This window comes from Tachyglossus aculeatus, chromosome 3, assembly GCF_015852505.1.
Source record: "Tachyglossus aculeatus isolate mTacAcu1 chromosome 3, mTacAcu1.pri, whole genome shotgun sequence".
In the NCBI taxonomy this organism is placed as follows: Eukaryota; Metazoa; Chordata; class Mammalia; order Monotremata; family Tachyglossidae; genus Tachyglossus; species Tachyglossus aculeatus.
The window spans coordinates 4,692,360-4,716,877 of NC_052068.1; the positions used below are offsets into that span (position 1 = coordinate 4,692,360).

The following is a 24,518-nucleotide window of genomic DNA, read 5'->3' on the forward strand; positions in this document are numbered from 1 at the left end:
CTCTTCCTCCCTTCAAGGCCCTGCTGAGAGCTCACCTCCTCCAGGAGGCCTTCCCAGACTGAGCCCCTTCTTTCCTCTCCCCCTCGTCCCCCTCTCCATCCCCCCGTCTTACCTCCTTCCCTTCCCCACAGCACCTGGATATATGTAGATATGGTTGTACATATTTATTACTCTATTTATTTATTTATTTATTTATTTATTTATTTTACTTGTACATTTCTATCCTATTTATTTTATTTTGTTGGTATGTTTGGTTCTGTTCTCTGTCTCCCCCTTTTAGACTGTGAGCCCACTGTTGGGTAGGGACTGTCTCTATGTGTTGCCAATTTGTACTTCCCAAGCGCTTAGTACAGTGCTCTGCACATAGTAAGCGCTCAATAAATACGATTGATTGATTGATTGATTGATTCTCTGAGCCTCAGTTCCCTCATCTGTAGAATGGGAATTAAGACTGTGAGCCCCACGTGGGACAACTTGATCACCTTGTATCCCCCCCAGCGCTTAGAACAGTGCTTTGCACATAGTAAGTGCTTAACAAATGCCATTATTATTATTATTATTATTATTATTATTATTATTATTAATATCTTCCCCTCTAATCCGTCTGCTTGCGGTGGGCCGAGAACGTGTCTATTTATTGTCGTCTTGTCCTCTCCCAAGTGCCCAGTACGGTGCTCTGCACACAGGAAGCGCTCAATAAATGGGATTGAATGAATTAATTCATTCAGTCATATTTATTGAGTGCTTACTGTGTGCAGAGCACTGTACTAAGCGCTTGGGAAGTACAGGTTGGCAACATATAGAGACTGAGGGCTCACAGTCTAGAAGAATGAATGAATTCTGTATCTACTGCAGTGCTTAGAGCAGTGTTTGGCACATAGTAAGTGCTTACCACCCCTCTCAGGGGGGCATCTGGAGAGTTTCCAGTCCTCTACCGGTCTCGGCTACGGGAGGGAGAGGGAAGCAGAGGCCTGTCGGTTCCATATCTAGCTTGGCCGGTGGTTAGCGAGTGTCAGGCCATTGTGCAAAAAAGCAAAAATCCCCTGTGCCGGGCAGCAGCGGCCCCCGAGACAGCCGAGGGCGGAGACTGCGCGGAAGGCGGCGATGGTCAACCCCTTCCCGATTTTTCCCAAGAAAACTCTGTGGATCCACTTCCAGAACGACGGGAGATGGAGAGCGGGGCCTACTGGGAGAGACGCGTCCGTGATGTCGCTACGGGTCGGAAACGACTCGACGGCATAAGACAAGCGCTCAAACGCAGGCTGCGGTTATTCCTAGATGAGCCGACGGGGAGAGAGAGAAGAAGCCTAGCGACTGCGAATGAAATGCTATCAAAGAATGGGCTTATGAAAAAAAATCGGTGCCTTTTAGCACGGAAAGAGAGTGGAGGGAGAAGGAAGGGCATTCCTCCGGAGATTAAAGCAGCTGAGAAATGCGTACCGGAAAAATGTTTCTGTCACAGGCCCAGAATGGTTTCAGGCCTGTCAGTCCCAGCCCGTAGAAAAATTTGCCAAAAAGCTCCAGGCTTCTGCGGCTTGGGGGGAGAAATATATATTTTTTTTCATTCTTGAGCCTCTTAGATTGTTTGATTACTATCCAAAGAGGATTAGCAGCACGATTTGATGGTTGCAAGTAAGCTCCCTAAATCAGTTTTGATTGTTAAGCCTATGTCATATTTACTTAATAACTGCGGTGAATTAGATAACTCTTTCAGAATGAAAAAAAAAAAGACTTGTGTATCTTTGCACAGCACTGGAGTGTTTTGGGGAATGTGAGGGATCCAAAGCTAGAGCGCAGTGATGGGCGTCCGTCAGTTCTAATTTTTCAGTTGCCGATTCTTGCAATTCCTTTCTGGCAGCCGTGGCTATTTGATGATGATAATGATGGCAATGCTACAGTACTAATTGTACTAATAATAATTGTGGTATTTATTAAGCGCTTACTGTGTGCCAGCCACTGTTCTAAGCGCTGGGATAGAGTCAGGATAATAATAATCATCAATCAATCAATCAATCGTATTTATTCATTCATTCATTCATTCAATCATATTTATTGAACACTTACTGAGTGCAGAGCACTGTACTAAGCACTTGGGAAGTACAAGTTGGCAACATATAGAGACGGTCCCTACCCAACAGTGGGCTCACAATCTAGAAGGGGGAGACAGACAACGAAACAGAACATATTAACAAAATAAATAGAATAAATATGTACAAATAAAATAAATAAATAGAGTAATAAATAGGTACAAACATATATACATATATATGGGGGGAGGGGGAGAGGAAAGAGGGGGCTCAGTCTGGGAAGGCTTCCTGGAGGAGGTGAGCTCTCAGTAATAATAATAATGATAATGATAATAATAATAACAACAACAACAACAATAATAATAATAATAATAATAATAGCATTTATTAAGCACTTACTATGTGCAAAGCACTGTTCTAAGCGCTGGGGAGGTTACAAGGTGATCAGGTTGTCCCATGTGGGGCTCACAGTCTTCATCCCCATTTTACAGATGAGGTAACTGGGGCACAGAGAAGTGAAGTGACTTGTCCAAAGTCACACAGCTGACAAGTGGCGGAGCCGGGATTTGAACCCATGACCTCTGACTCCAAAGTCCGGGCTCTTTCCACTGAGCCACGCTGCTTCTCAGTAGGGCTTTGAAGGGAGGAAGAGAGCTAGCTTGGCGGATGTGTGGAGGGAGGGCATTCCCTGGATGGGGAGACAGCCGTTGAAATAAAGAAAGAAAGGACGAAGAGGGACATAAGTGCAGAGGGAAAGGGGAATTAAGGGGGCAAATCCAAGGGGGCCGCAGAATCAATCAATCAATCGTATTTATTGAGTGCTTACTGTGTGCAGAGCACCATACTAAGCGCTTGGGAAGTACAAGTTGGCAACATATAGAGAAGGTCCCTACCCATCATCATCATCATCAATCGTATTTATTGAGCGCTTACTATGTGTAGAGCACTGTACTAGGCGCTTGGGAAGTACAAATTGGCAACATATAGAGACAGTCCCTACCCAACAGTGGGCTCACAGTCTAGAAAAGGGAGTGGGAGAAATGTTCTCGGAGAAGGGCGCGGATCGATGGGCTTTCCTGGAGTAAAATAATAACGATGGTATTTGCTAAGCCATTCGTTAAGCCACATTTGTTAAGAGAAGCAGCGTGGCTCAGTGACAAGAGCTCGGCCTTGGGAGTCAGAGGACGTGGGTTCTAGTCCTGGCTCCGCCACTTGTCTGCTGTGGGCAAGCCACTTCACTTCTCTGGGCCTCAGTTCCCTCACCTGTAAAATGGGGTCGGAGACCGGGAGCTCCACGCAGGGCAACCGATGACCTTGTATCCCAGCCCATAGAAAAATTTGCCAAAAAGCTCCAGGCTTCTGCGGCTTGGGGGGAAAAATAGCTAAGCGCTGAGAACAGTGCTTAAAAGATGCCATCATCGTTGTTATTATTAAGCGCTTACTATGTGCCAAGCGCCGTATCTCGTCTTCTTTCCGAGACGATCTCGGGACGGGTGCCGTGAGCCGCAGTCCGGACGGTCAGTGACGGGAAGAGGATAAAGCTGGCGGGAATTTCATTCCCGAGTTCCCACTGTTTGCTCGGTTTTGTACAGAAACGCACACACGCACGTTGACACGCTCCTCTCCTACCCTCAGAGACCGCACTGTCACGTGCCCTTTCCCGACACGTCGCATAACCAAATATTGAGCTTATGTATATAGGCCATTTCTGGCTTCTGTTTGCATTTTTCAGAAGGCTAACGGGATAATATTTCTCTCTATCCGGGCAGTTTGTTAAAAGGGGAGTCCGCTCCTTCCAAGAGAAAGGTACTTTATAGGCATTGCTTTGAAATGCCAGAAATCTAGGCCTACGTGGTTATCGGTTTCCATCAAGTAATCAAGCGAATGAGCTAGAAATGGGATTTAAAATAACCTCCCCTGGTCATCAGGATTGGTAGAGGTATTTATTTTAAAAGGGTACTATTAGTAATGGTATTTATCGAGCACAAACTGAGTGCAATACACTATAAGCGGTGAGGAAGTCAGTCATTCGTATTTATTGAGCGCTTAATGTGTACTAAGCTCTTCATTCATTCAATCGTATTTATTGAGCGCTTACTGTGGGCAGAACACTGTACTAAGCGCTTGGGAAGTCCAAGTTGGCAACATATAGAGACGGTCCCTACCCAACAGTGGGCTCACAGTCTAGAAGACTTGGGACTGTACAATATAATAATTATAATGTACAATATTACAATACTGTATTGTAATATCGTAAGACTTGGGAGTGTACAATATAATAATATAATAATTATAATATACAATATTACAGTATTGTACTATTGTAATATTACATTATAATAATGATGGCATTTGTTAAGCACTTACTATGTGCAAAGCACTGTTCAAAGCGCTTGGGGGATACAAGGTGATCAGGTTGTCTCACGTGGTGTTCACAGTCTTCACCCCCATTTTCCAGATGAGGTAACTGAGGCCCAGAGAAGTGAAGTGACTTGTCCAAAGTCACGCAGCTGACAAGGGGAGGAGCCGGGATTTGAACCCATGACCTCTGACTCCCAAGCCCGGGCTCTTTCCACTGAGCCACACTGCTTCCCCTATAACAGACACACTCCCTTACAGTCTAGAGGGGGAGACAGAAATTAATATAAATAAATACTTTACAGATATGGACATAAGTGCTGTGGGGCTGGGAAGGAGGGTGAATAAAGCAGCATGGCTTAGGGGAAAGAGCCCGGGCTTTGGAGTCAGAGGTCATGGGTTCAAATCCCGGCTCCGCCAACTGTCAGCTGTGTGAATTTGGGCAGGTCACTTCACTTTTCTAGACTGTGAGCCCACTGTTGGGTGGGGACCGTCTCTATATGTTGCCAACTTATACTTCCCAAGTGCTTAGTACAGTGCTCTGCACACAGTAAGCGCTCAATAAATACTATTGATTGATTGATTTTCTGGGCCTCAGTTACCTCATCTGTAAAATGGGGATTAAGACTGTGATTAGGACTAGAACAGTGCTTTGCACATAGTAAGTGCTTAATAAATGTCATTATTATCATCATCATCATCATCGTGCTTTGCACATAATAAGCGCTTAACAAGTGCTGTTATTATCATCATTATTTTTATTATTGTTGTTGTTGTTGTTATTGTTATTATTCTAATCCCAGCTCTACCACTTGTCTGCCGTGTGACCATGGGCAAGCTACTTCTCTCTGCCTCAGTTTTCTCATGAGCAAAATGGGGACTAAATGCCTGTTCTCCCTTCTTCTGAGACTGTGAGCTCTATGTGGGGCAGGGACTGTATCCAACCTGACCTGTCTTTTATCCTCCACAGCGCTTAGACCAGTAAGTGCCTAACAAACGGCACAATTATTAATAATAATAATGATGATGATGGTATTTGTTAAGCACTTACTATGTGCCAGGCACTGTACTAAGCGCGGGAGTGGATACCAGCAAATCAAGTTGGGCACAGTCCCTGTCCAACGTGAGGCTCACAGTCTCAATCCCCATTTTATAGATGAGGAAACTGAGGCCCAGAGAAGTGAAGTGACTTGCCCAAAGTCAGCTGATAATTGGTGGAGCCGGAATTTGAACCCACGACCTTCTGGTTCCCAAGCCCGGGCTCTTTCCACTCCGCCGTGCTGCTCCTCTATCATCCGTTGTTATTATGAGGAATCAGTAGAGCTTGAAAGACGGTTACCCCAAATTGCCGATTTTCTGCCACCGTGGAGAACGGATGATGAGTAGCCCGATTCTTTCATTCATTCAGTCGTATTTATTGAGCGCTTACTGTGTGCAGAGCACTGTACTGAGCGCTTGGGAAGACCAAGTTGGCAACATATAGAGACGGTCCCTACCCAATGGCGGGCTCACAGTCTAGAAGGGGGAGACGGAGGACAAAACCAAACATATTAACAAAATAGAATAAATACGTACAAATAAAATAAATAAATAGAGTAATAAATATGTACAAACATATATACATATATACAGGTGCTGTGGGGAGGGGAAGGAGGTAAGGCGGGGGTGTTGGGGAAGGGGGCATGGTATTCTCCCATTAAAGCAAACTGCGAGAAGCAGCGCGGCCTAAGGGGTAGAGCTGGGGCTTGGGAGTCAGCAGGACCTGGGTTCTAATCCTGCTCCGCCACGTGTCTGCTGTGGAACCTCGGGCTGATCACTTCACTTCTCTGAGCCTCAGTTCCCTCATCTGGGAAGTGGGGCTGAAGACTGCGAGCCCCCACATGGCGCAGGGGCTGCGTTCAACCTGATTCGCTTGTATGCACCCCAGCGTTTTGAACAGTGTCTGGCACAGAGGAAGGGCCTAACAGATGATACCATTAAAAACAAGAAAGCATAGGCTTGGGAGTCAGAAGGGCCTGGGTTCTAATCCTGACCCTGCCACTTGTCTGTCAAATAGTAATATTTGTTAAGCGCTTACTATGTGCCAGGCACTGTTCCAATTGCTGGGGTAGATACAAGGCTATCAAATTGGACACAGTCCCTGGCCCACATTGGGCTCACACTCTTAATCCCCATTTGTTACAGATGAGGTAACTGAGGCACAGAGGAGTTAAGTGACTTTCCCAAGGTCACACAGCAGACGTGTGGCAGACCTGGGACCGGAACCCATGACCTTCTGACTCCCAGGCCTAGGAATGATGATGATGATGATGATAATAATAATAATAATAATAACAGTAACAACAACAATACCAATAAAAATAACAACAATAAAAATAACAACAATAATAATAACAACACTAACAACAACAACAACAACAACAACAACAACAATAATAATAATAATAATGATGATGATAATATTTGTTAAGTGCTTACTATGGGAGCCTGTTTCTAGACTGTGAGCTCATTGTTGGCAGGGATTGTCTCTGTTGCTGAATTGTACTTTCCAAGTGCTTAGCACAGCGCTCTGCACACAGTAAGTGCTCAAAAAATGAAATCGAATGAATGCCAAGCACTGTTGTAGCACTGGGGTAGGCATGCTGCTCCCCTGTGCCTATATCCACCCCAGTGTTTAGTACAGTGCCTTGCACACAATAAGCACTTAGCCATTATCATTATTATTAGTAGTAGTAATGGTAGTAGTAGTGTTAGTCCCTCCTTCTAGACTGTGAGCCCACTGTCAGCAGGGATTGTTTCTCTTTGTTGCCAAAGTGTACTTTCCATTCATTCATTCATTCAATCATATTTATTGAGCGCTTACTGTGTGCAGAGCACTGGACTAAGCGCTTGGGAAGTCCAAGTTGGCAAGATCTAGAGACGGTCCCTGCCCAACAACGGGCTCACAGTCTAGAAGGGGGAGACAGACAACAAGACAAAACATATTAACAAAATAAAATCAATAGAATAAATATGTGTTTGTATGGATAAATCCGGATAATGACACTGAAAGGAATGGAGAGAGAGGTGGCAAATTTTCCTTGCCCAAAGGTGCCCGGATGTCTGAAGCCAGCCCACCCGAGAGTGGCATCCTGTTCCGCTTTGTTCCCTACTCCCTACTAGAGAAGCAGCGTGGCTCAGTGGAAAGAGCCCGGGCTTTGGAGTCAGAGGTCATGGGTTCAAATCCCGGCTCCGCCACTTGTCAGCTGGGTGACTTTGGGCAAGTTACTTGACTTCTCCGTGCCTCAGTTCCCTCATCTGTAAAATGGGGATTAAGTCTGTGAGCCCTACGTGGGACAACCTAATCACTTGGTATCCTCCCCAGTGCTTAGAACAGTGCTTTGCACATAGTAAGCGCTTAATAAATGCCATTATGATTATACTCCACTCCCGGCCCCCAGACCCATTCTGGACCATCAGTGGCGGAAAGAGAAACCCGGCACACACAGAGCAGCTAATAACAATCATTGTGGTGTTTGTTAAGCGCTTAGTATGGGCCAGGCACCGGCCCTACTGAGAGCTCACCTCCTCCAGGAGGCCTTCCCAGACTGAGCCCCTTCCTTCCTCCCCCCCTCGTCCCCCTCTCCATCCCCCGCATCTTACCTCCTTCCCTTCCCCACTGCACCTGTATATATGTATATATGTTTGTACATATTTATTACTCTATTTATTTATTTTACTTGTACATATCCAATCTATTTATTTTATTGTGTTAGTATGTTTGGTTTGTTCTCTGTCTCCCCCTTTTAGACTGTGAGCCCACTGTTGGGTAGGGACTGTCTCTATATGTTGCCAACTTGGACTTCCCAAGCGCTTAGTACAGTGCTCTGCACACAGTAAGCGCTCAATAAATACGATTGATGATGATGATGATGATGATGATGATGATGATGATGATGATGTTGGGTAGGGACTGTCTCTATTGGACTTCCCAAGCGCTTAGTACAGTGCTCTGCACACAGTAAGCGCTCAATAAATACGATTGATGATGATGATGATGATGATGATGTTGGGTAGGGACTGTCTCTATATGTTGCCGACTTGGACTTCCCAAGCGCTTAGTACAGTGCTCTGCACACAGTAAGCGCTCAATAAATATGATTGATTGATTGATTGATTGAAGCCCTGGGGTGGATAATAATAATAACTTTCCAAGTGCTTAGTCCGGTGCTCTGCACCCAGTGAGCGCTCAGTAAATACCATTGATTGGTCGAGGGATTGAGAGTACAGCGGAAGAGTTGGCAGATGCGTCCCCTGGCCCACACCGAGCTAAACGATCTAGAAGAGGAGACAGACGTAAATATTCTTTTCTTTCCGTAATAGGCCTCCGAGGAAGAATGAAAACACCCTGCAAGGAGATATGCAGATTCGTGGCCAGCCCCGTGGGGAAAATAGAAATCTCGGCGTGTGACAATGGGGTGCATGAAATCAAGCTCCCCCCAAAACCCACTCTGAAGGCTGAGTAAGTGTCGCTCCGGTCGTGTGCCTCTCGGTCCTCCCCCTCTCCATTCCCCCGCCTTACCTCCTTCCCTTCCCCACAGCACCTGTATAGATGTATAGATGTTTGTGCGGATTTATTTCTCTATTTATTTTACTTGTACATATCTATTCTATTGATTTTATTTTGTTAATATGTTTGGTTTGGTTCTCTGTCTCCCCCTTCTAGACTGTGAGCCCACTGTCGGGTAGGGACCGTCTCTAGATGAGTGAATGAATGAATTTAGTATTCTATTTATTTTATTTTGTTAATGTGTTTGGTTTGGTTCTCTGTCTCCCCCTTCTAGACTGTGAGCCCGCTGTTGGGTAGGGACCGTCTCTATATGTTGCCAACTTGGACTTCCCAAGCGCTTAGTCCAGTGCTCTGCACACAGTAAGCGCTCAATAAATCCGATTGATTGATTGATTGACTGATGAGTTGGGAAGGCGGTCTCCGGGGTGACGGGAGAAGACCAGTGGATTCTCCCTTTCCGTCCGTTGTGTTGGCGCGCATCTGGGGAAAAGGGTCCTGGGGAAGCAAGGCCAGAGTGGAAAGGAAACCCTCCCGCCGTCACTCGCCAAGGATTTGCGTCCTGTCCCCCCACCATTTTCACGAGAAATTCCCCCCGCCGTCTCAACCCTGATAAATAATCTCTTGGTGAGTGTCTCTGCACCATTGCACAAGAGCTTCTTCCCGTAACAATAATAATGATAATAATAATAATAATAATAATAATAATAATAATAATAATAATAATAATAATAATAATCTGGATAATTCGCAAAGGACCCGATGGCAAAGGTTCATTGTTGAGAGGAAGAGAGAAAGGGAGGGGGAAGAGAGAGGGAGAGAAATAAAGAGAGAAAGAGGAAGGGAGAGACAGAGAGAAGCAGGGAAAGGGAAAAAGAAAGGGAGAGGAAAGAGGAGGGAGAGAAAGGGTGAAAGAGGATGGGAGAGGGAAAGAGAAGAAGAGACTCCATTTCTGCCATGGCTCTTCTGACTGGAGAGATCACCATGTGAAATCTCCTTTTTAGCACGACTGAGGACTCGCCCACCTCAAAGACAGTCTTGTCTTTCCTTTCGAAAGGGACCGGTGCTGTATTTGGCTCACAGGAAAGATCTAAAAATTTTCAAGCTCTCTGTAAATGTTTGTGCCCGAAATGTAATATTTAATCTCCGCCATTTGGTGAGACGGAAGAGTGTTAAAATCTCCATTCTCGTTATTTCTGGCAGAAGAAAATAATAATAATAAAAAAAAACTAAACACCCACAGCCCCTACTACGGTGCCCAATTGCTAATAAACACAATGCCAAAAACATCAGATGAAGAAAATACATAAGAAACATAAAAATTGATTTTAATGGACCCCTGTCAGAGAGAACCATAATGAACACAAGTGCAGTAATAAATATCGGTGTTCTGCTCCTACTGTTGAGATTTTTCCTGTAGAGTTGAGTGCTACAATCAATAGAGTTTATTTTTTTACAGCAAAAATAAGTAAACCTTGGAAATATATGAATACCCAGGCCTCGATTTCCATGGAAGGCGTAGCTGTAGCCTGAACGACTTGCGTGTGGTAAACTTACTTTGGACTCGTACAGCTGTTGGCTCCAGTGTGTTGGTTCCCAGTCAAACGTGGAAGATAAAATAAGGGAGGTTTGGTGAAAAGAGATAAAAATGAAAAGAAAATTAGAATGTAGATGTATGTAGAAAGCTTTCCTTTTGATGGAGAGTATAAATACAGAGTAAAATGGTCGGTTTCAAAAATGGCTGAGGGGAAAATAATCAATGGATTGTATTTATTAAGCGCTTACTGTGTGCGGAACACTGTACTAAGCATTTGTAAATGTTGCCAACTTGTACTTCCCAAGCGCTTAGTACTATTGGGAATACTATTGAATGAATGAATAAATACAATTGAATGGATGGATGAATGAATGAATGACTTTGGGAAGAAGCAGCATGTCTCAGTGGAAAGAGCCTGGGCTTTGGAGTCAGAGGTCATGGGTTTGAATTCTGGCTCTGCCACTTATCAATCAATCAATCAATCGTGGGCTCACAGTCTAAAAGGTGTGTGACTTTGGGTAAGTCACTTCACTTCTCTGGGCCTCAGTTACCTCATCTGGTAAATGGGGATCCTCATTTAATGGGTCTATCCACAACACCATGCTGCTTCTCACTATGCCAGGCTGCTTACAGTTCATTATCGCTATTATTATTAGTAGTAGTAAGAAGGGTAGTAATAATCATAAATAGAAATAGTGGTATTTTGTAGGAACATAGTATGTGCTCAGTAATGTATGAGCATTGGAGAAGCAGCATGGTTTAGCGGAAAGCGCGCGGCCTTGGGAGTCAGAGGTCATGGATGCTAATTCCGACTCCGCCACTTATCAGCGGTGTGACTTTGGGCAAGTCACTTAACTTCTTTGTGCCTCAGTTACCTCATCTGTAAAATGGGGATTTAGACCGGGAGCCCCACTTGGGACAACCTGATAATTCATTCATTCAATCGTATTTATTGGGCGCTTACTCTGTGCAGAACACTGTACTAAGCGCTTGGGAAGTACAAGATGGCAACATCTAGAGACGGTCCCTACCCAACAGCAGGCTCACAGTCTATTGGGGGGAGACAGACAACAAAACAAATCATGTAGACAGGTGTCAAGTTGTCAGAACAAATAGAATTAAAGCACTTACTCTGTGCCAAGCACTGTTCTAAGCGCTGGGGGAGTCCAAGATAACCAGTTTGTCCCACGTGGGGCTCCGAGTCTTAATTCCCATTTTACAGACAAGGTAACTGAGGCTTAGAGAAGTTAAGTGACTTGCCCGAAGTCACTCAACCGACATGTGATAATGTTGTATCTACCCCAGCTCTTAGAAAAATGATTGGTACATAAGCGCGTAACAGAAACCATTATTATTATAATAAGAGGACTTCAGATGAGATATCACGGATTCATCTATTCTAAATTCAAGTACACGGATTCAAATACTATCCTATTTATTTGATTTTGTTAATATATTTCGTTTTCTTGTCTGTCTCCCCCTTCTAGACTGTGAGCCCGTTGTTGGGTAGGGGCCGTCTCTATATGTTGCCGACTTGGACTTCCCAAGCGCTTAGTCCAGTGCTCTGCACACAGTAAGCGCTCAATAAATACGATCGAATGAAGGAATGAATTCATCTCCCGTAGACTTCTTCCTCTCATCTCTGAGTGATTTTATTTCTCTCGAGGTCTTCCTGGCAAAGGGTGGTCTCTACTACTCCATCGGGTGCTTCTTAGGGCTTCATACAGTGCTCGGACTTGCTCCCTTGAACCCTCCCCCCTCTCAGCCCCCCAGCAGTTTTATCGATATCTGTAATTTATTAATTTCTATTCACGTCCGTCTCCCCCCCTTAGACTCGTAAACTCATTGTGGGTTCTAATCCCGGCCCCGCCACACGGCAGCCGTGTGACCTTGAGCAGGTCACTGCACGTCTCTGGGCCTCAGTGACCTCGTCTGTAAAATGGGAATTAAGACTGAGAGCCCCATGTGGGACAGGGACTGTGTCCAACCCAGTTCACTTGTATCTACCGCGGTGCTTAGTATAGTGCCTGGCACATAGTAAGCGTGTTACAAATATCATCAATCAATCAATCAATCAGCCAATCATATTTATTGAGCGCTTACTGTGTGCAGAGCACTGGACTAAGCGCTTGGGAAGTACAAGTTGACCATTGTCGTCATCATTGTAAATATGATTGATGGCCTCAGTAGACGTCATGTTCTTAGAGGGCAGAAATCACGTCTCCTAATCATGTCTACTACAGAGAAGCAGCGTGGCTCAGTGGAAAGAGCCCGGGCTTTGGAGTCAGAGATCCTGGGTTCAAATCCCGGCTCCGCCAATTTCATTCATTCATCCAATCATATTTATTGCGCACGCGGTAAGCGCTCAGTAAATGCAATTGACTGATTGATTGATCGATTGAGATTGTGGTCAGATAGGGGGATTTCTAGAGTGACCCTACTGGTCGATGCTATTCTACTCTATTTATTTTTTTAATGATGTGCAGATAGCTAAAATTATAATAATGATGGCATTTATTAAGCGCTTACCGTGTGCAAAGCACTGTTCTAAACGCCGGATCTGCTTATTCTGACGGTTTTGACACCTGTCTGCATGTTTTGTTTTGTTGTCCGTCTCCGCCTTCTAGACTGTGAGCCCGTTGTTGGGTAGGGGCCGTCTCTATATGTTGCCGACTTGCACTTCCCAAGCGCTTAGTACAGTGCTCTGCACACAGTAAGCGCTCAATAAATATGATCGAATGAATGAATGATGCATAGAAAGACCGGCTAAGGAATTTTAGTCTCATGCTCAGTATACAATAAGCGCTCGATCGTGTGGTTATCCCTCTAGATTGGAAGCTTGTTGCGGGCAGGAAACGTGTCTGCCAAATCTGTTCTACTTTACTCAATCCCGGCTCCGCCACTTGTCGGCTGAGTGACTTTGGGCAAGTCACTTAACTTCTCTGAGCCTCAGTTACCTCGTCTGTAAAATGGGAATTAAGACCCGGAGCCCCACGTGGGACAAACTGATTATCTCGGATCTCCCCCAGCGCTTAGAACGGTGCTTGGCACATAGTAAGCGCTTTAATGCTATTTGTTCTGACGACTTGACACCTGTCTACGTGTTTTGTTTTGTTGTCTGTCTCCCCCCTGATAGACTAAGAGCCCGTTGTTGGGTAGAGACCGTCTCTATATGTTGCCAACTTGTACTTCCCAAGCGCTTAGTACAGTGCTGTGCCCACAGTAGGCGCTCAATAAATACGATTGAATGAATGATAAATACAATTGAAGGATACAATTGAATGAATGAATCAATCAATCGTATTTATTGAGCGCTTACTGTGTGCAGAGCACTGTACTAAGCGCTTGGGAAGTACAAGTTGGCAACATATAGAGACGGCGGGCTCACAGAATGAATGATAAATACGATTGAATGAATGATAAATACGATTGAGTGATACGATTGATTGAATGAATGAATCAATCATATTTATTGAGCGCTTACTGTGGGCACAGCACTGCACTAAGCGCTTGGGAAGTACAAGTTGGCAACATATAGAGACGGCCCCTACCCAACAGCGGGCTCACAGAATGAATGATAAATGCGATTGAATGATACGATTGATTGAATGAATGAATCAATCGTATTTATTGAGCGCTTACTGTGTGCAGAGCACTGTACTAAGCGCTTGGGAAGTACAAGTTGGCAACATGTAGAGACGGCCCCTACCCAACAGCGGGCTCACAGAATGAATGATAAATACGATTGAATGAATGATAAATTCGATTGAATGATACGATTGATTGAATGAATGAATCAATCGTATTTATTGAGCGCTTACTGTGTGCAGAGCACTGTACTAAGCGCTTGGGAAGTACAAATTGGCAACATATAGAGACGGTCCCTACCCAACAGCGGGCTCACAGAATGAATGATAAATACGATTGAATGATACGATTGATTGAATGAATGAATCAATCGTATTTATTGAGCGCTTACTGTGTGCAGAGCACTGTACTAAGCGCTTGGGAAGTACAAGTTGGCAACATATAGAGACGGTCCCTACCCAACAGCGGGCTCTCCGAATGAATGATAAATACAGTTGAATGAATGAAGGAATCGCACGTGAGAGCGGAAAGAAGGGCCAAATATCCCCGATGGTGATTCCCTTCTTCCCCCAAGGGGAATTCAGCTCAACCCATTTAGCGTCCAGCCTCGATTTCCTCGGTAATCCGACAATTTGTGAATGCACCATTATCAAGTTTGCCGGGATTCCGGAAGATAAAGGAGAGCCGATATAAGGGCGTTGGAGTAAACGTATCCCGTGAATCTCGTGCCTGGGTGTGATTGGAAAATACGGGCCGTCCTGCTGAGCTTTTCGAGCCATTAATAATGTGGGATTCATTACTACTCATATACGCCCGTGCGTATAAAAACTGCAAATAAAATCCCCAGTTTCCGATTGGCTCCCGCCTGGCCCGGTCTCAGCGAGTATTCGACCACGGACACCACAGGACCACACTCCATAACCATAAAAAAAAAGATGTTGGGCCGTATTTTACGATTAAATTTGGGGTGAGTTTCTTTTAGTTTAGTGAGTGAGTTTAGTTTAGTTTAGTTTAGTGAGTTTCTTATGGTTGTACATATTTATTACTCTATTTATTTATTTATTTATTTATTTTACTTGTACATTTCTATCCTACTTATTTTATTTTGTTGGTATGTTTGGTTCTGTTCTCTGTCTCCCCCTTTTAGACGGTGAGCCCACTGTTGGGTAGGGACTGTCTCTATGTGATGCCAATTTGTACTTCCCAAGCGCTTAGTACAGTGCTCTGCACATAGTAAGCGCTCAATAAATACGATTGATTGATTGATTGATTTTAGGATTAATTTTTTGTTGAGTTTTCTTCGCAGGAAGAAAAAGAAAACCAAAAACCAAACATCGACCAACACCGCGGCGTTTATTCATTCGGTCGTATTTATTGAGCGCTTGCCGGGCGCGGGGCTTGAGCCCTCCGTTTCTCCTGCCCGAAAGGTTCCAGTTCTTAGTAAAGGTTCCGGCGCTTAGTACGGTGCTCTGCACATAGTAAGCGCTCAGTAAATACGATCGATGAATTAGCCCCTGATGCTTTTTCGGGGGGTTGTTTCTGAGGAGCGATTCCTAAAGACAGATGCCGAGAAGCAGCGAGGCCTAGGTGTTAGAACCCGGGCCCGGGCGTGCTCAGTGGAAAGAGCCCGGGCTTTGGAGTCAGAGGTCATGGGTTCAAATCCCGGCCCCGCCAGTTGTCAGCTGGGTGACTTTGGGCAAGTCACTTGTTGCCCAAGTGCCCAAGTTGCCCAACTATTTACTTGTTGCCCAAGTATTTATTTTACTTGTGCATATTTATTCTATCTAGTTTATTCTGTTAATATGTTTGGTTTTGTTGTCTGTCTCCCTCTTCTAGACTGTGAGCCCGCTGTTGGGTAGGGACCGTCTCTATACGTTGCCAAATTGTACTTCCCAAGCGCTTAGTGCAGTGCTCTGCATCAGTAAGCGCTCAATAAATACGATTGAACGAATGAATGAAGTCACTTCACTTCTCTGGGCCTCAGTTCCCTCATCTGTAAAATGGGGATTAAGACTGGGAGCCCCCTGTGGGACAACCTGGTCGCCTTGTATCTCCCCCAGCGCTTAGAACAGTGCTTTGTACATGGTAAGTGCTTAATTAATGCCATTATTGTTTTTATCATCATCAACAACAACAATAATAATAATAATAATAACAACAACAACAATAAGAAGAAGAAGAAGAAGAAGAAGAAGAAGAAGACTAATACTACTAATACTACTACTACTACTACTACTAATAATAATAATAATAATAGTAATAATAATAATAAATGTAACCATAGAGGATGTTGATGCTGATGAGGGATACCATTGGCCCAGTTGACTAATTCGTTCATTCATTCATTCATTCAATCGTATTTATTGAGCGCTTACTGTGTGCAGAGCACTCTACTAAGCTCTTGGGAAGTATAGGATGGCAACGTATAGAGACAGTCCCTTCCCAACAACGGGCTCACAGTCTAGAAGGGGGAATATTGACTGGTGTGCATCCCAAATTATCCCTCGTGCCTGAAACTTTTTCCTAATTCATTCAGCCGTATACGTTGAGCGCTCACCGCGTGCAGAGCACCATTTTCAGCACTTAAACATATGAATGATGATGGCATTTATTAAGCGCTTACTATGTACAAAGCCCTGTTCTAAGCGCTGGGGAGTTTACAAGGTGATCAGGTTGTCCCACGGGGGTTTTACAATCTTAATCCCCATTTTACAGATGAGGGAACTGAGGCACAGGGAAGTTGAGTGACTTGCCCAAAGTCACACAGCTGACAAGGGGCGGAGCTGGGATTCGAACCCATGACTAATAATGGTATTTGTTATGTGCTTAGTATGTGGCAGGCACTGTATACTAAGCGCCGGGAATGAGACAAGCAAATTGAGTTGGACACAATCCCTGTCCCGAGTGGGGCTCGTGGTCTCAGCCAGTGCGTTTTCATTCATTCACTCAGTTAATCGTATTTATTGAGCATTTACTGTGTGCAGAGCACTGCACTAAGCGCTTGGGAAAGTATAAATAATAATAATAATAATAATAATGATGATGATGATGATGATGATAATAATAATAATAATAATAATAACAACAACAACAACAATAATAATAATAATAATAACAAAAACAACAACAACAACAACAACAATAATAATAAAATAATAATAATAACAATAAAATAATAATAATAATAATAATAATAATAATAATAATAATAATAATAATAATAATTGTTAAGCACTTACTATGTGCAAAGCACTGTTCTAAGCGCTGGGGGGGATAGAAAGTGATCAGGTTGTCCCACGGGGGGCTCCCAGTCTTAATCCCCATTTTACAGATGAGGTAACTGAGGCACAGAGATGTTAAGTGGCTTGCCCAAGGTCACACAGCTGACAGGTGGCAGAGCCAGAACATAGGGAGGCAGTCCCTGCCCACAACGAATGTCCTTCAGTTCAATGGTGTCGATTTCCAATACCTCTCTTGGAATTCTACTAGATTCCAGAACGAAGTCCGAAAAGTCCCGTCTCTACCCCAAGCTTGAAGAAATATGTGGGCTTCTGGTCTTTATTTCTTCAGATCCAACGGCTGTAGCCGGAAGAGTTATTCGACGGCAGAGCCCTGCTTTTATTAAAAAGGAGCAGGGTTCTTATTTCCCTCAAAGTTCCTCGTGTGTTTAAATCTTCCCACAGATAAACAAAATTTTTATTGAAAATAATATTTCAAGGAAGTGGAGACTTCAAGATTCGGGCCTGTGGAAAATCTCAGCTTTCCCCATTATCCCATCAGGGGGCAAATACCTCACTTGTCCAAGCATTCGAGGTTCACTCAAGCGTACTTTTTGAGCGCTTACTTTGTGCAGAGCACTGTACTAAGCGCTTGGGAAGTACAAATTGGCAACATGTAGAGACAGTCCCTACCCAACAGTGGGAAGCAGCGTGGCTCCATGGAAAAGAGCCCGGGCTTTGGAGTCAGAGGTCATGGGTTCAAATCCCGGCTTTGCCAATTGTCAGCTGTGTGACTTTGGGCAAGTCGCTTAACTTCTCTGTGCCGCAGTTACCTCATCTGTAAAATGGGGATGGAGACTGTGAGCCCCACGTGGGACAACCTGATCTCCTTGTAACCTCCCTAGCGCTTAGAACAGTGCTTTGCACATAGTAAGCGCTTAATAAATGCCACCGTTATTTATTATTATTATTTAACTGAGACGGACGGGAGGTTCACGAAGAGTTGGGGGCCTACCCGTCGCAGTTCCAGGCCGAAGGGTAGTTTTGAGGGTCCTTGGCAAGAAGCTCAAAAAAGTCCTCTACCCAACTTCCTCGTGTATTTTTGATCCGTAGACAACGCCACCAGCCTCCCTCTCACATAAACCCACCCGTAACGTTGGCGTCATCCTCATTCATTCAGTCGCATTTAGTGAGCGCTTACTGTGTGCAGAGCACTGTACTAAGCGCTTGGGAAGTACAAGTCGGTAACATACCTGTATATATGTATATATGTTTGTACATATTTATTACTCTATTCATTTATTTATTTATTTATTTTACTTGTACATCATCATCATCATCATCAATCGTATTTATTGAGCGCTTACTATGTGCAGAGCACTGTACTAAGCTCTTGGGAAGTACAAATTGGCAACATCTAGAGACAGTCCCTACCCAACAGTGGGCTCACAGTCTAAAAGGGGGAGACAGAGAACAAAACCAACCATACTAATAAAATAAAATAAATAGAATAGATATGTACAAATAAAATAAATAAATAAATAAATAGAGTAAAAAAATATCTATTTTATACATACATATCTATTCTATTTTATTTTGTTAGTATGTTTGGTTTTGTCTCCCCCTTTGAGACTGTGAGCCCACTGTTGGGTAGGGACTGTCTCCATATGTTGCCAATTTGTACTTCCCAAGCGCTTAGTACAGTGCTCTGCACACAGTAAGCGCTCAATAAACACGATTGATGATGATGATGTTATAGAGACGGCCCCTACCCAACAACGGGCTCACAGTCTAGAAGGGGGAGACAGGCAACAAAACAAAACTTGTGGACTGCATTCATTCATTCAATCGTATTTATTGAGCGCTTACTATCTGCAGAGCACTGTACTAAGCATTTCAGCCTTTAGCTTCAGTGGAAACATGGGATGGCACATTGTGGAGCTATGAAGTTTGATAAACTTGAAGCCTAAGTGCTTCCATTTTCTCAAGGTACGTCTTCATCTGCATCCATCACGCAGAAGGCTTAAAATTACTTCAGCATGTGACAGTACAATAGAAGACTTTATTTTTTTGATAAATTGGAGCTAAACTCATTTGCTCGCACGGCAAGTTGTCGATCGGCAAACATGACCAGTTTTGCCGATGAAGCAGTCTTCAAGGCAATGAATTTTGTGTCAGAGGAGCATCCACGAGTGTGACTGGGTTAGCGCGAAACCCGCCCGTGGCTGTCCTAGTTCTGGGAAAGGGAGAATTCCGGGAACCTCAAAGAAGCCAAAATTCCCATATTGAGAGAAAAAGGAAGAAGTGCAATGCACTGCGTTAACAATCAACTGATCTGTTGTATCCTGGGAAGGCTTTCTGGGTCAAGAGCCCTGTGGTAAAGAACTTGGAAGCAGTTGTCGCCCATCCCGCCGTCGACCCCCGTCCCATGTCCTCCCCCTGGCCTGGAATGCCCTCCCTTCACGCATTCATTCATTCAGTCATATTTATTGAGCGCTTACTGTGTGCAGAGCACTGTACTAAGCGCTTGGGAAGTACAAGTTGGCAACATATAGAGACGGTCCCTACCCAACAGTGGGCTCACAGTCTAGAAGGGGGAGACAGAGAACAAAACCAAACATACTAACAAAATAAAATAAATAGAATAAAAATGTGCAAGTAAAATAAATAAATAACACACCCGCCAAACTAACTCTCTTCCTCCCATCAAAGCCCTACTGAGAGCTCACCTCCTCCAGGAGGTCTTCCCAGACTGAGCCCCCCTTTTCCTCTCCTCCTCCTCCCCTCCCCATCACCCCCACTCCCTCTCTCTGCGCTGCCCCCCTCCCCACAGCACTTGTGTATATTCATTCATTCAGTCGTATTTATTGAGCGCTTACTGTGTGCAGAGCACTGTACTAAGCGCTTGGGAAGTCCAAGTTGGCAACATACAGAGACGGTCCCTACCCAACAGTGGGCTCACAGTCTAGAAGGGGGAGACAGAGAACAAAACCAAACATATTAACAAAATAAAATAAATAGAATAAAAATGTGCAAGTAAAATAAATAAATAACACATCCGCCAAACTAACTCTCTTCCTCCCATCAAAGCCCTACTGAGAGCTCACCTCCTCCAGGAGGTCTTCCCAGACTGAGCCCCCCTTTTCCTCTCCTCCTCCTCCCCTCCCCATCACCCCCACTCCCTCCCTCTGCTCTACCCCCCTCCCCTCCCCACAGCACTTGTGTATATTCATTCATTCAGCCGTATTTATTGAGCGCTTACTGTGTGCAGAGCACTGTACTAAGCGCTTGGGAAGTACAAGTTGGCATCATATAGAGATGGTCCCTACCCAACAGTGGGCTCACAGTCTAGAAGGGGGAGACAGACAACAAAACAAAACATACTAACAAAATAAAATAAATAGAATAAAAATGTGCAAGTAAAATAAATAACACATCTGCCAAACTAACTCTCTTCGTCCCATCAAAACCCTACTGAGAGCTCACCTCCTCCAGGAGGTCTTCCCAGACTGAGCCCCCCTTTTCCTCTCCTCCTCCTCCCCTCCCCATCACCCCCACTCCCTCCCTCTGCTCTACCCCCCTCCCCTCCCCACAGCACTTGTGTATATTCATTCACTCAATCATATTTATTGAGCGCTTACTGTGTGCAGAGCACTGTACTAAGCACGTATTCATCATTCTATTTATTTCATTAATGATGCGTACATATCTATAATTCGTTTTTTTTTTTAATTGATGCTATTGTTGCCTGATTACTTGTCTTGATGTTTGTCTCCCTGCTTCTAGACTGTGAACCCGCCGTGGGCAGGGATTGTCTCTTTTTTTTTTTGCTGAATTGTAATAATAATAATAATGATGGCATTTGTTAAGCGCTTACTATGTGCAAAGCACTGTTCTAAGCGCTGGGGGGGATACAAGGTGATCAGGTTGTCCCGCGTGGGTCATCATCCCCATTTTCCAGATGAGGGAACTGAGGCTCAGAGAAGTGAAATGACTTGCTCAAGGTCACACAGCAGACATGTGGCGGTGAGCCACGCTGCTTCTCTAAGCGCTTAGTACAGTGCTCTGCACACAGCAAGCGCTCAATACGAATGAATGAATGAATCCAGTAGAATAAGTACAATAAAATAACCGAATAGAACGGCGCTTTGCCCATAGTAAGCGCTTAACTAACGCCATCATTATTATTAATAACCTCAGTTACCTCATTTGTAAATTGGCATTTAAGTCTGTGAGCCCCTTGTGGGACAGGGGTTAACTGGTATCTGCCCCAGCGCTTAGAAGCAGCATGGCCTAGCGGTTAGAGCTCGGGCCTGGAACTCAGAAGGTCGTGGGTTCTAATCCTGGCTCCGCCACTTGTCTGCTGTGTGACCTTCGCCGAGTCGCTTCCCTTCTCTGTGCTTCAACTACTTCATCTGGAAAGTGGAGATTGAGACTGTGAGCCCATGTGGGATTGGGACAGGGACTGATTCGCTTGGATCCACACCAGTGCTTAGTTCAGTCCCTGGCACATAGTAAATGCTTAACAAATACTATTATTATTATTATTATTATTATTATTATTATTATTATTATTATTATTAGAACAGTGATTGGCACGTGGTAAGTGCCTAACAAATATTATTCTTATTCTTATTATTATTATTATTATTATTATTGTTATTATTATTATTGTTATTATTATTATTATTATTATTATTATTATTATTATTATTATTATTATTATTATTATTATTATTATTATTGCTGTTATCATCGTCATCATCAGTACAGTGCTCTGCACACAGTAAGCGCTCAATAAATATGATTGATGATGATGATCATCTTAGCCTGGGACTTTTCCGGCCCTTCAGTTTCCATGACGGAGCAAGGAATGGGCTCACTCTCTTCTGGAAGACAAGCTCCTTGCGGGCAGGATTCTTGACTTTGTCTCCCCAAGCGCTCAGTACAGTGCTCGGCACGCAGTAGATGGGAAACTCTTTGAGGGCAGGGGGTTGTGTCTACTAACTCTGTCGGATTCTCCCAAGGGCGTAGCACAGCGTTTCGGTATATCATATCCTCCATGAGGGCAGGGATCTTGTGAACTAATTCTATCATATTCTCCCAAGCGTTCAGTACAGCGCTCATAGGAGGAGGCCCTCACTAAATGCTACAGTTGGAAATTGGTGCCCCCAAATTTCAGCCCCTCACCTTGGAATTTTCCTGGAATGTCATTCATGCAGTTGGTATTTATGAGAAGCAGCGTGGCTCCGTGGAAAGAGCCCGGGCTTTGGATTCAGGGGTCATGGGTTCAAGTCCCGGCTCTGCTAATTGTCAGCTGTGGGACTTAGGGCAAGTCACTTCACTTCTCTGGGCCTCAGTTCCCTCATCTGTAAAATGGGGGTTAAAACTGTGAGCCCCCTGTGGGACAACCTGATCACCTTGTAACCTCCCCAGCGCTTAGAACAGTGCTTGGCACAGAGTAAGAGCCTAATAAATGCCAGTGTTTTGCACATGGTAAGAGTTTAATAAATGCCAGTGCTTTGCATTCATTCATTCAGTCGTATTTATTGAGCGCTTACTGTGTGCAGAGCACTGTACTAAGCGCTTGGGAAGTACAAGTTGGCAACATATATAGAGACGGTCCCTACCCAACAACGGGCACTGACTAGTCATACGTAAAATAGGAAAATTGACCCAAAAAAAGTTATGGCACCCCCCCAAACCCAAACAACAAAACCAGATCGCCCAAATTAACTTGGATAAAAGCTCGTAGCGATTCCCAAATGAGGAACGGGCATCTCAGACTGGTCTTTTTGCCAATTGTCCTCAGATACCCGGGCCTCTTCCTATTCCTGGAGAATATTCCTCTTCCTATTCCTGGAGAAGCAGCGTGTCTCAGTGGAAAGAGCCCGGGCTTTGGAGTCAGAGGTCATGGGTTCGAATCCCAGCTCCGCCACGTGTCTGCTGGGTGACCTTGGGCAAGTCACTTCACTTCTCGGAGCCTCAGTTCCCTCATCTGTAAAATGGGGATGATGACTGTGAGCCCCACGCGGGACAACCTGATCACCTTGTATCCCCCCCAGCGCTTAGAACAGTGCTTTGCACACAGTAAGTGCGTAACAAATGCTGTCATTATTGTTATTATTATTATTATTATTATTATTATTATTATTATTATTATTATTATTATTCCTACGAGTGCTACAGAGGCAGATCTCAATCCCTCCGCGCCCCATTTAACACATAGTAAGAGCTTAATAAATGCCAGTGCTTTGCACATAGTAAGAGTTTAATACATGCCAGTGCTTTGCACATAGTAAGAGCATAATAATAATAATAATAATAATAATAATAATAATAATAATAATAGCATTTGTTAAGCACTTATTATTATTATTATTATTATTGTTGTTGTTGTTGTTGTTGTTGTTATTGTTATATGATGCACTTATTGTGTGCAAAGCACTGGATTGAGCACTTGGGAAAGTGCAGTAGAACAACAGACAGACACGTTCCTGCCCACAATGAGCTCACAGTCTAGAGGGGGAGACAGGCATTATTATAAATAAATGCGTAGATAAATGAATGAATAGATAAATGACCAATATGTACAGATAACTCCATATGTGCTGTGGGGCTGGGAGGGAGGATGAGTGAAGGAGCAAGTCAGAGCGGCGAGGAAGGGAGTGGGAGAAGAGGAAAGGAGGGCGTAGTCAGGGAAGGCTTCTTGGAGGCGGTTTGGCTTCGATAAGGCTTTGAAGGAGGGGAGAGCAATTATCTGTCTGATATGAGGAGGGAGGGTGTTCCAAGCTGGAGGTAGGATGTGGGCGACGGGTGGGTAGTGAGATAGATGAGGTGGAGGCCCAGTGAGAAGTTGGCATTAGAGAAGCAGCGTAGCTCAGTGGAAAAGATTTTATTTTGTTAATATGTTTCGTTTTGTTCTCTGTCTCCCCCATCTAGACTGTAAGCCCACTGTTGGGTAGGGACCGTCTCTATATGTTGCCAACTTGGACTTCCCAAGCGCTTAGTACAGTGCTCTGCACACAGTAAACGCTCAATAAATGCGATTGAATGAATGAATGAATGAATGAATGAATGAATGAATGAAAGAAAAGAGCCTGGGCTTTGGAGTCAGAGGTCACGGGTTCAAATCGCAGCTCCGCCAATTGTCAGCTGGGTGACTTTGGGCAAGTCACTTCTCTGGGCCTCAGTTCCCTCATCTGTAAAATGGGGATTAAGACTGTGAGCCCCCCATGGGACAA

General features: G+C 44.3%; 1 protein-coding gene across 1 annotated transcript in view; it reads left to right on the plus strand.

Moving 5' to 3' along the window:
• Positions 1-24,518, plus strand: part of MGMT (O-6-methylguanine-DNA methyltransferase) — a 312,579-nt gene that overhangs the window by 21,487 nt on the left and 266,574 nt on the right. Inside the window, exon 3 of the mRNA XM_038744020.1 lies at positions 8,748-8,886. Within this exon, the coding sequence (XP_038599948.1) occupies positions 8,748-8,886 (139 nt within the window). The remainder of the gene's footprint in view (positions 1-8,747; positions 8,887-24,518) is intronic.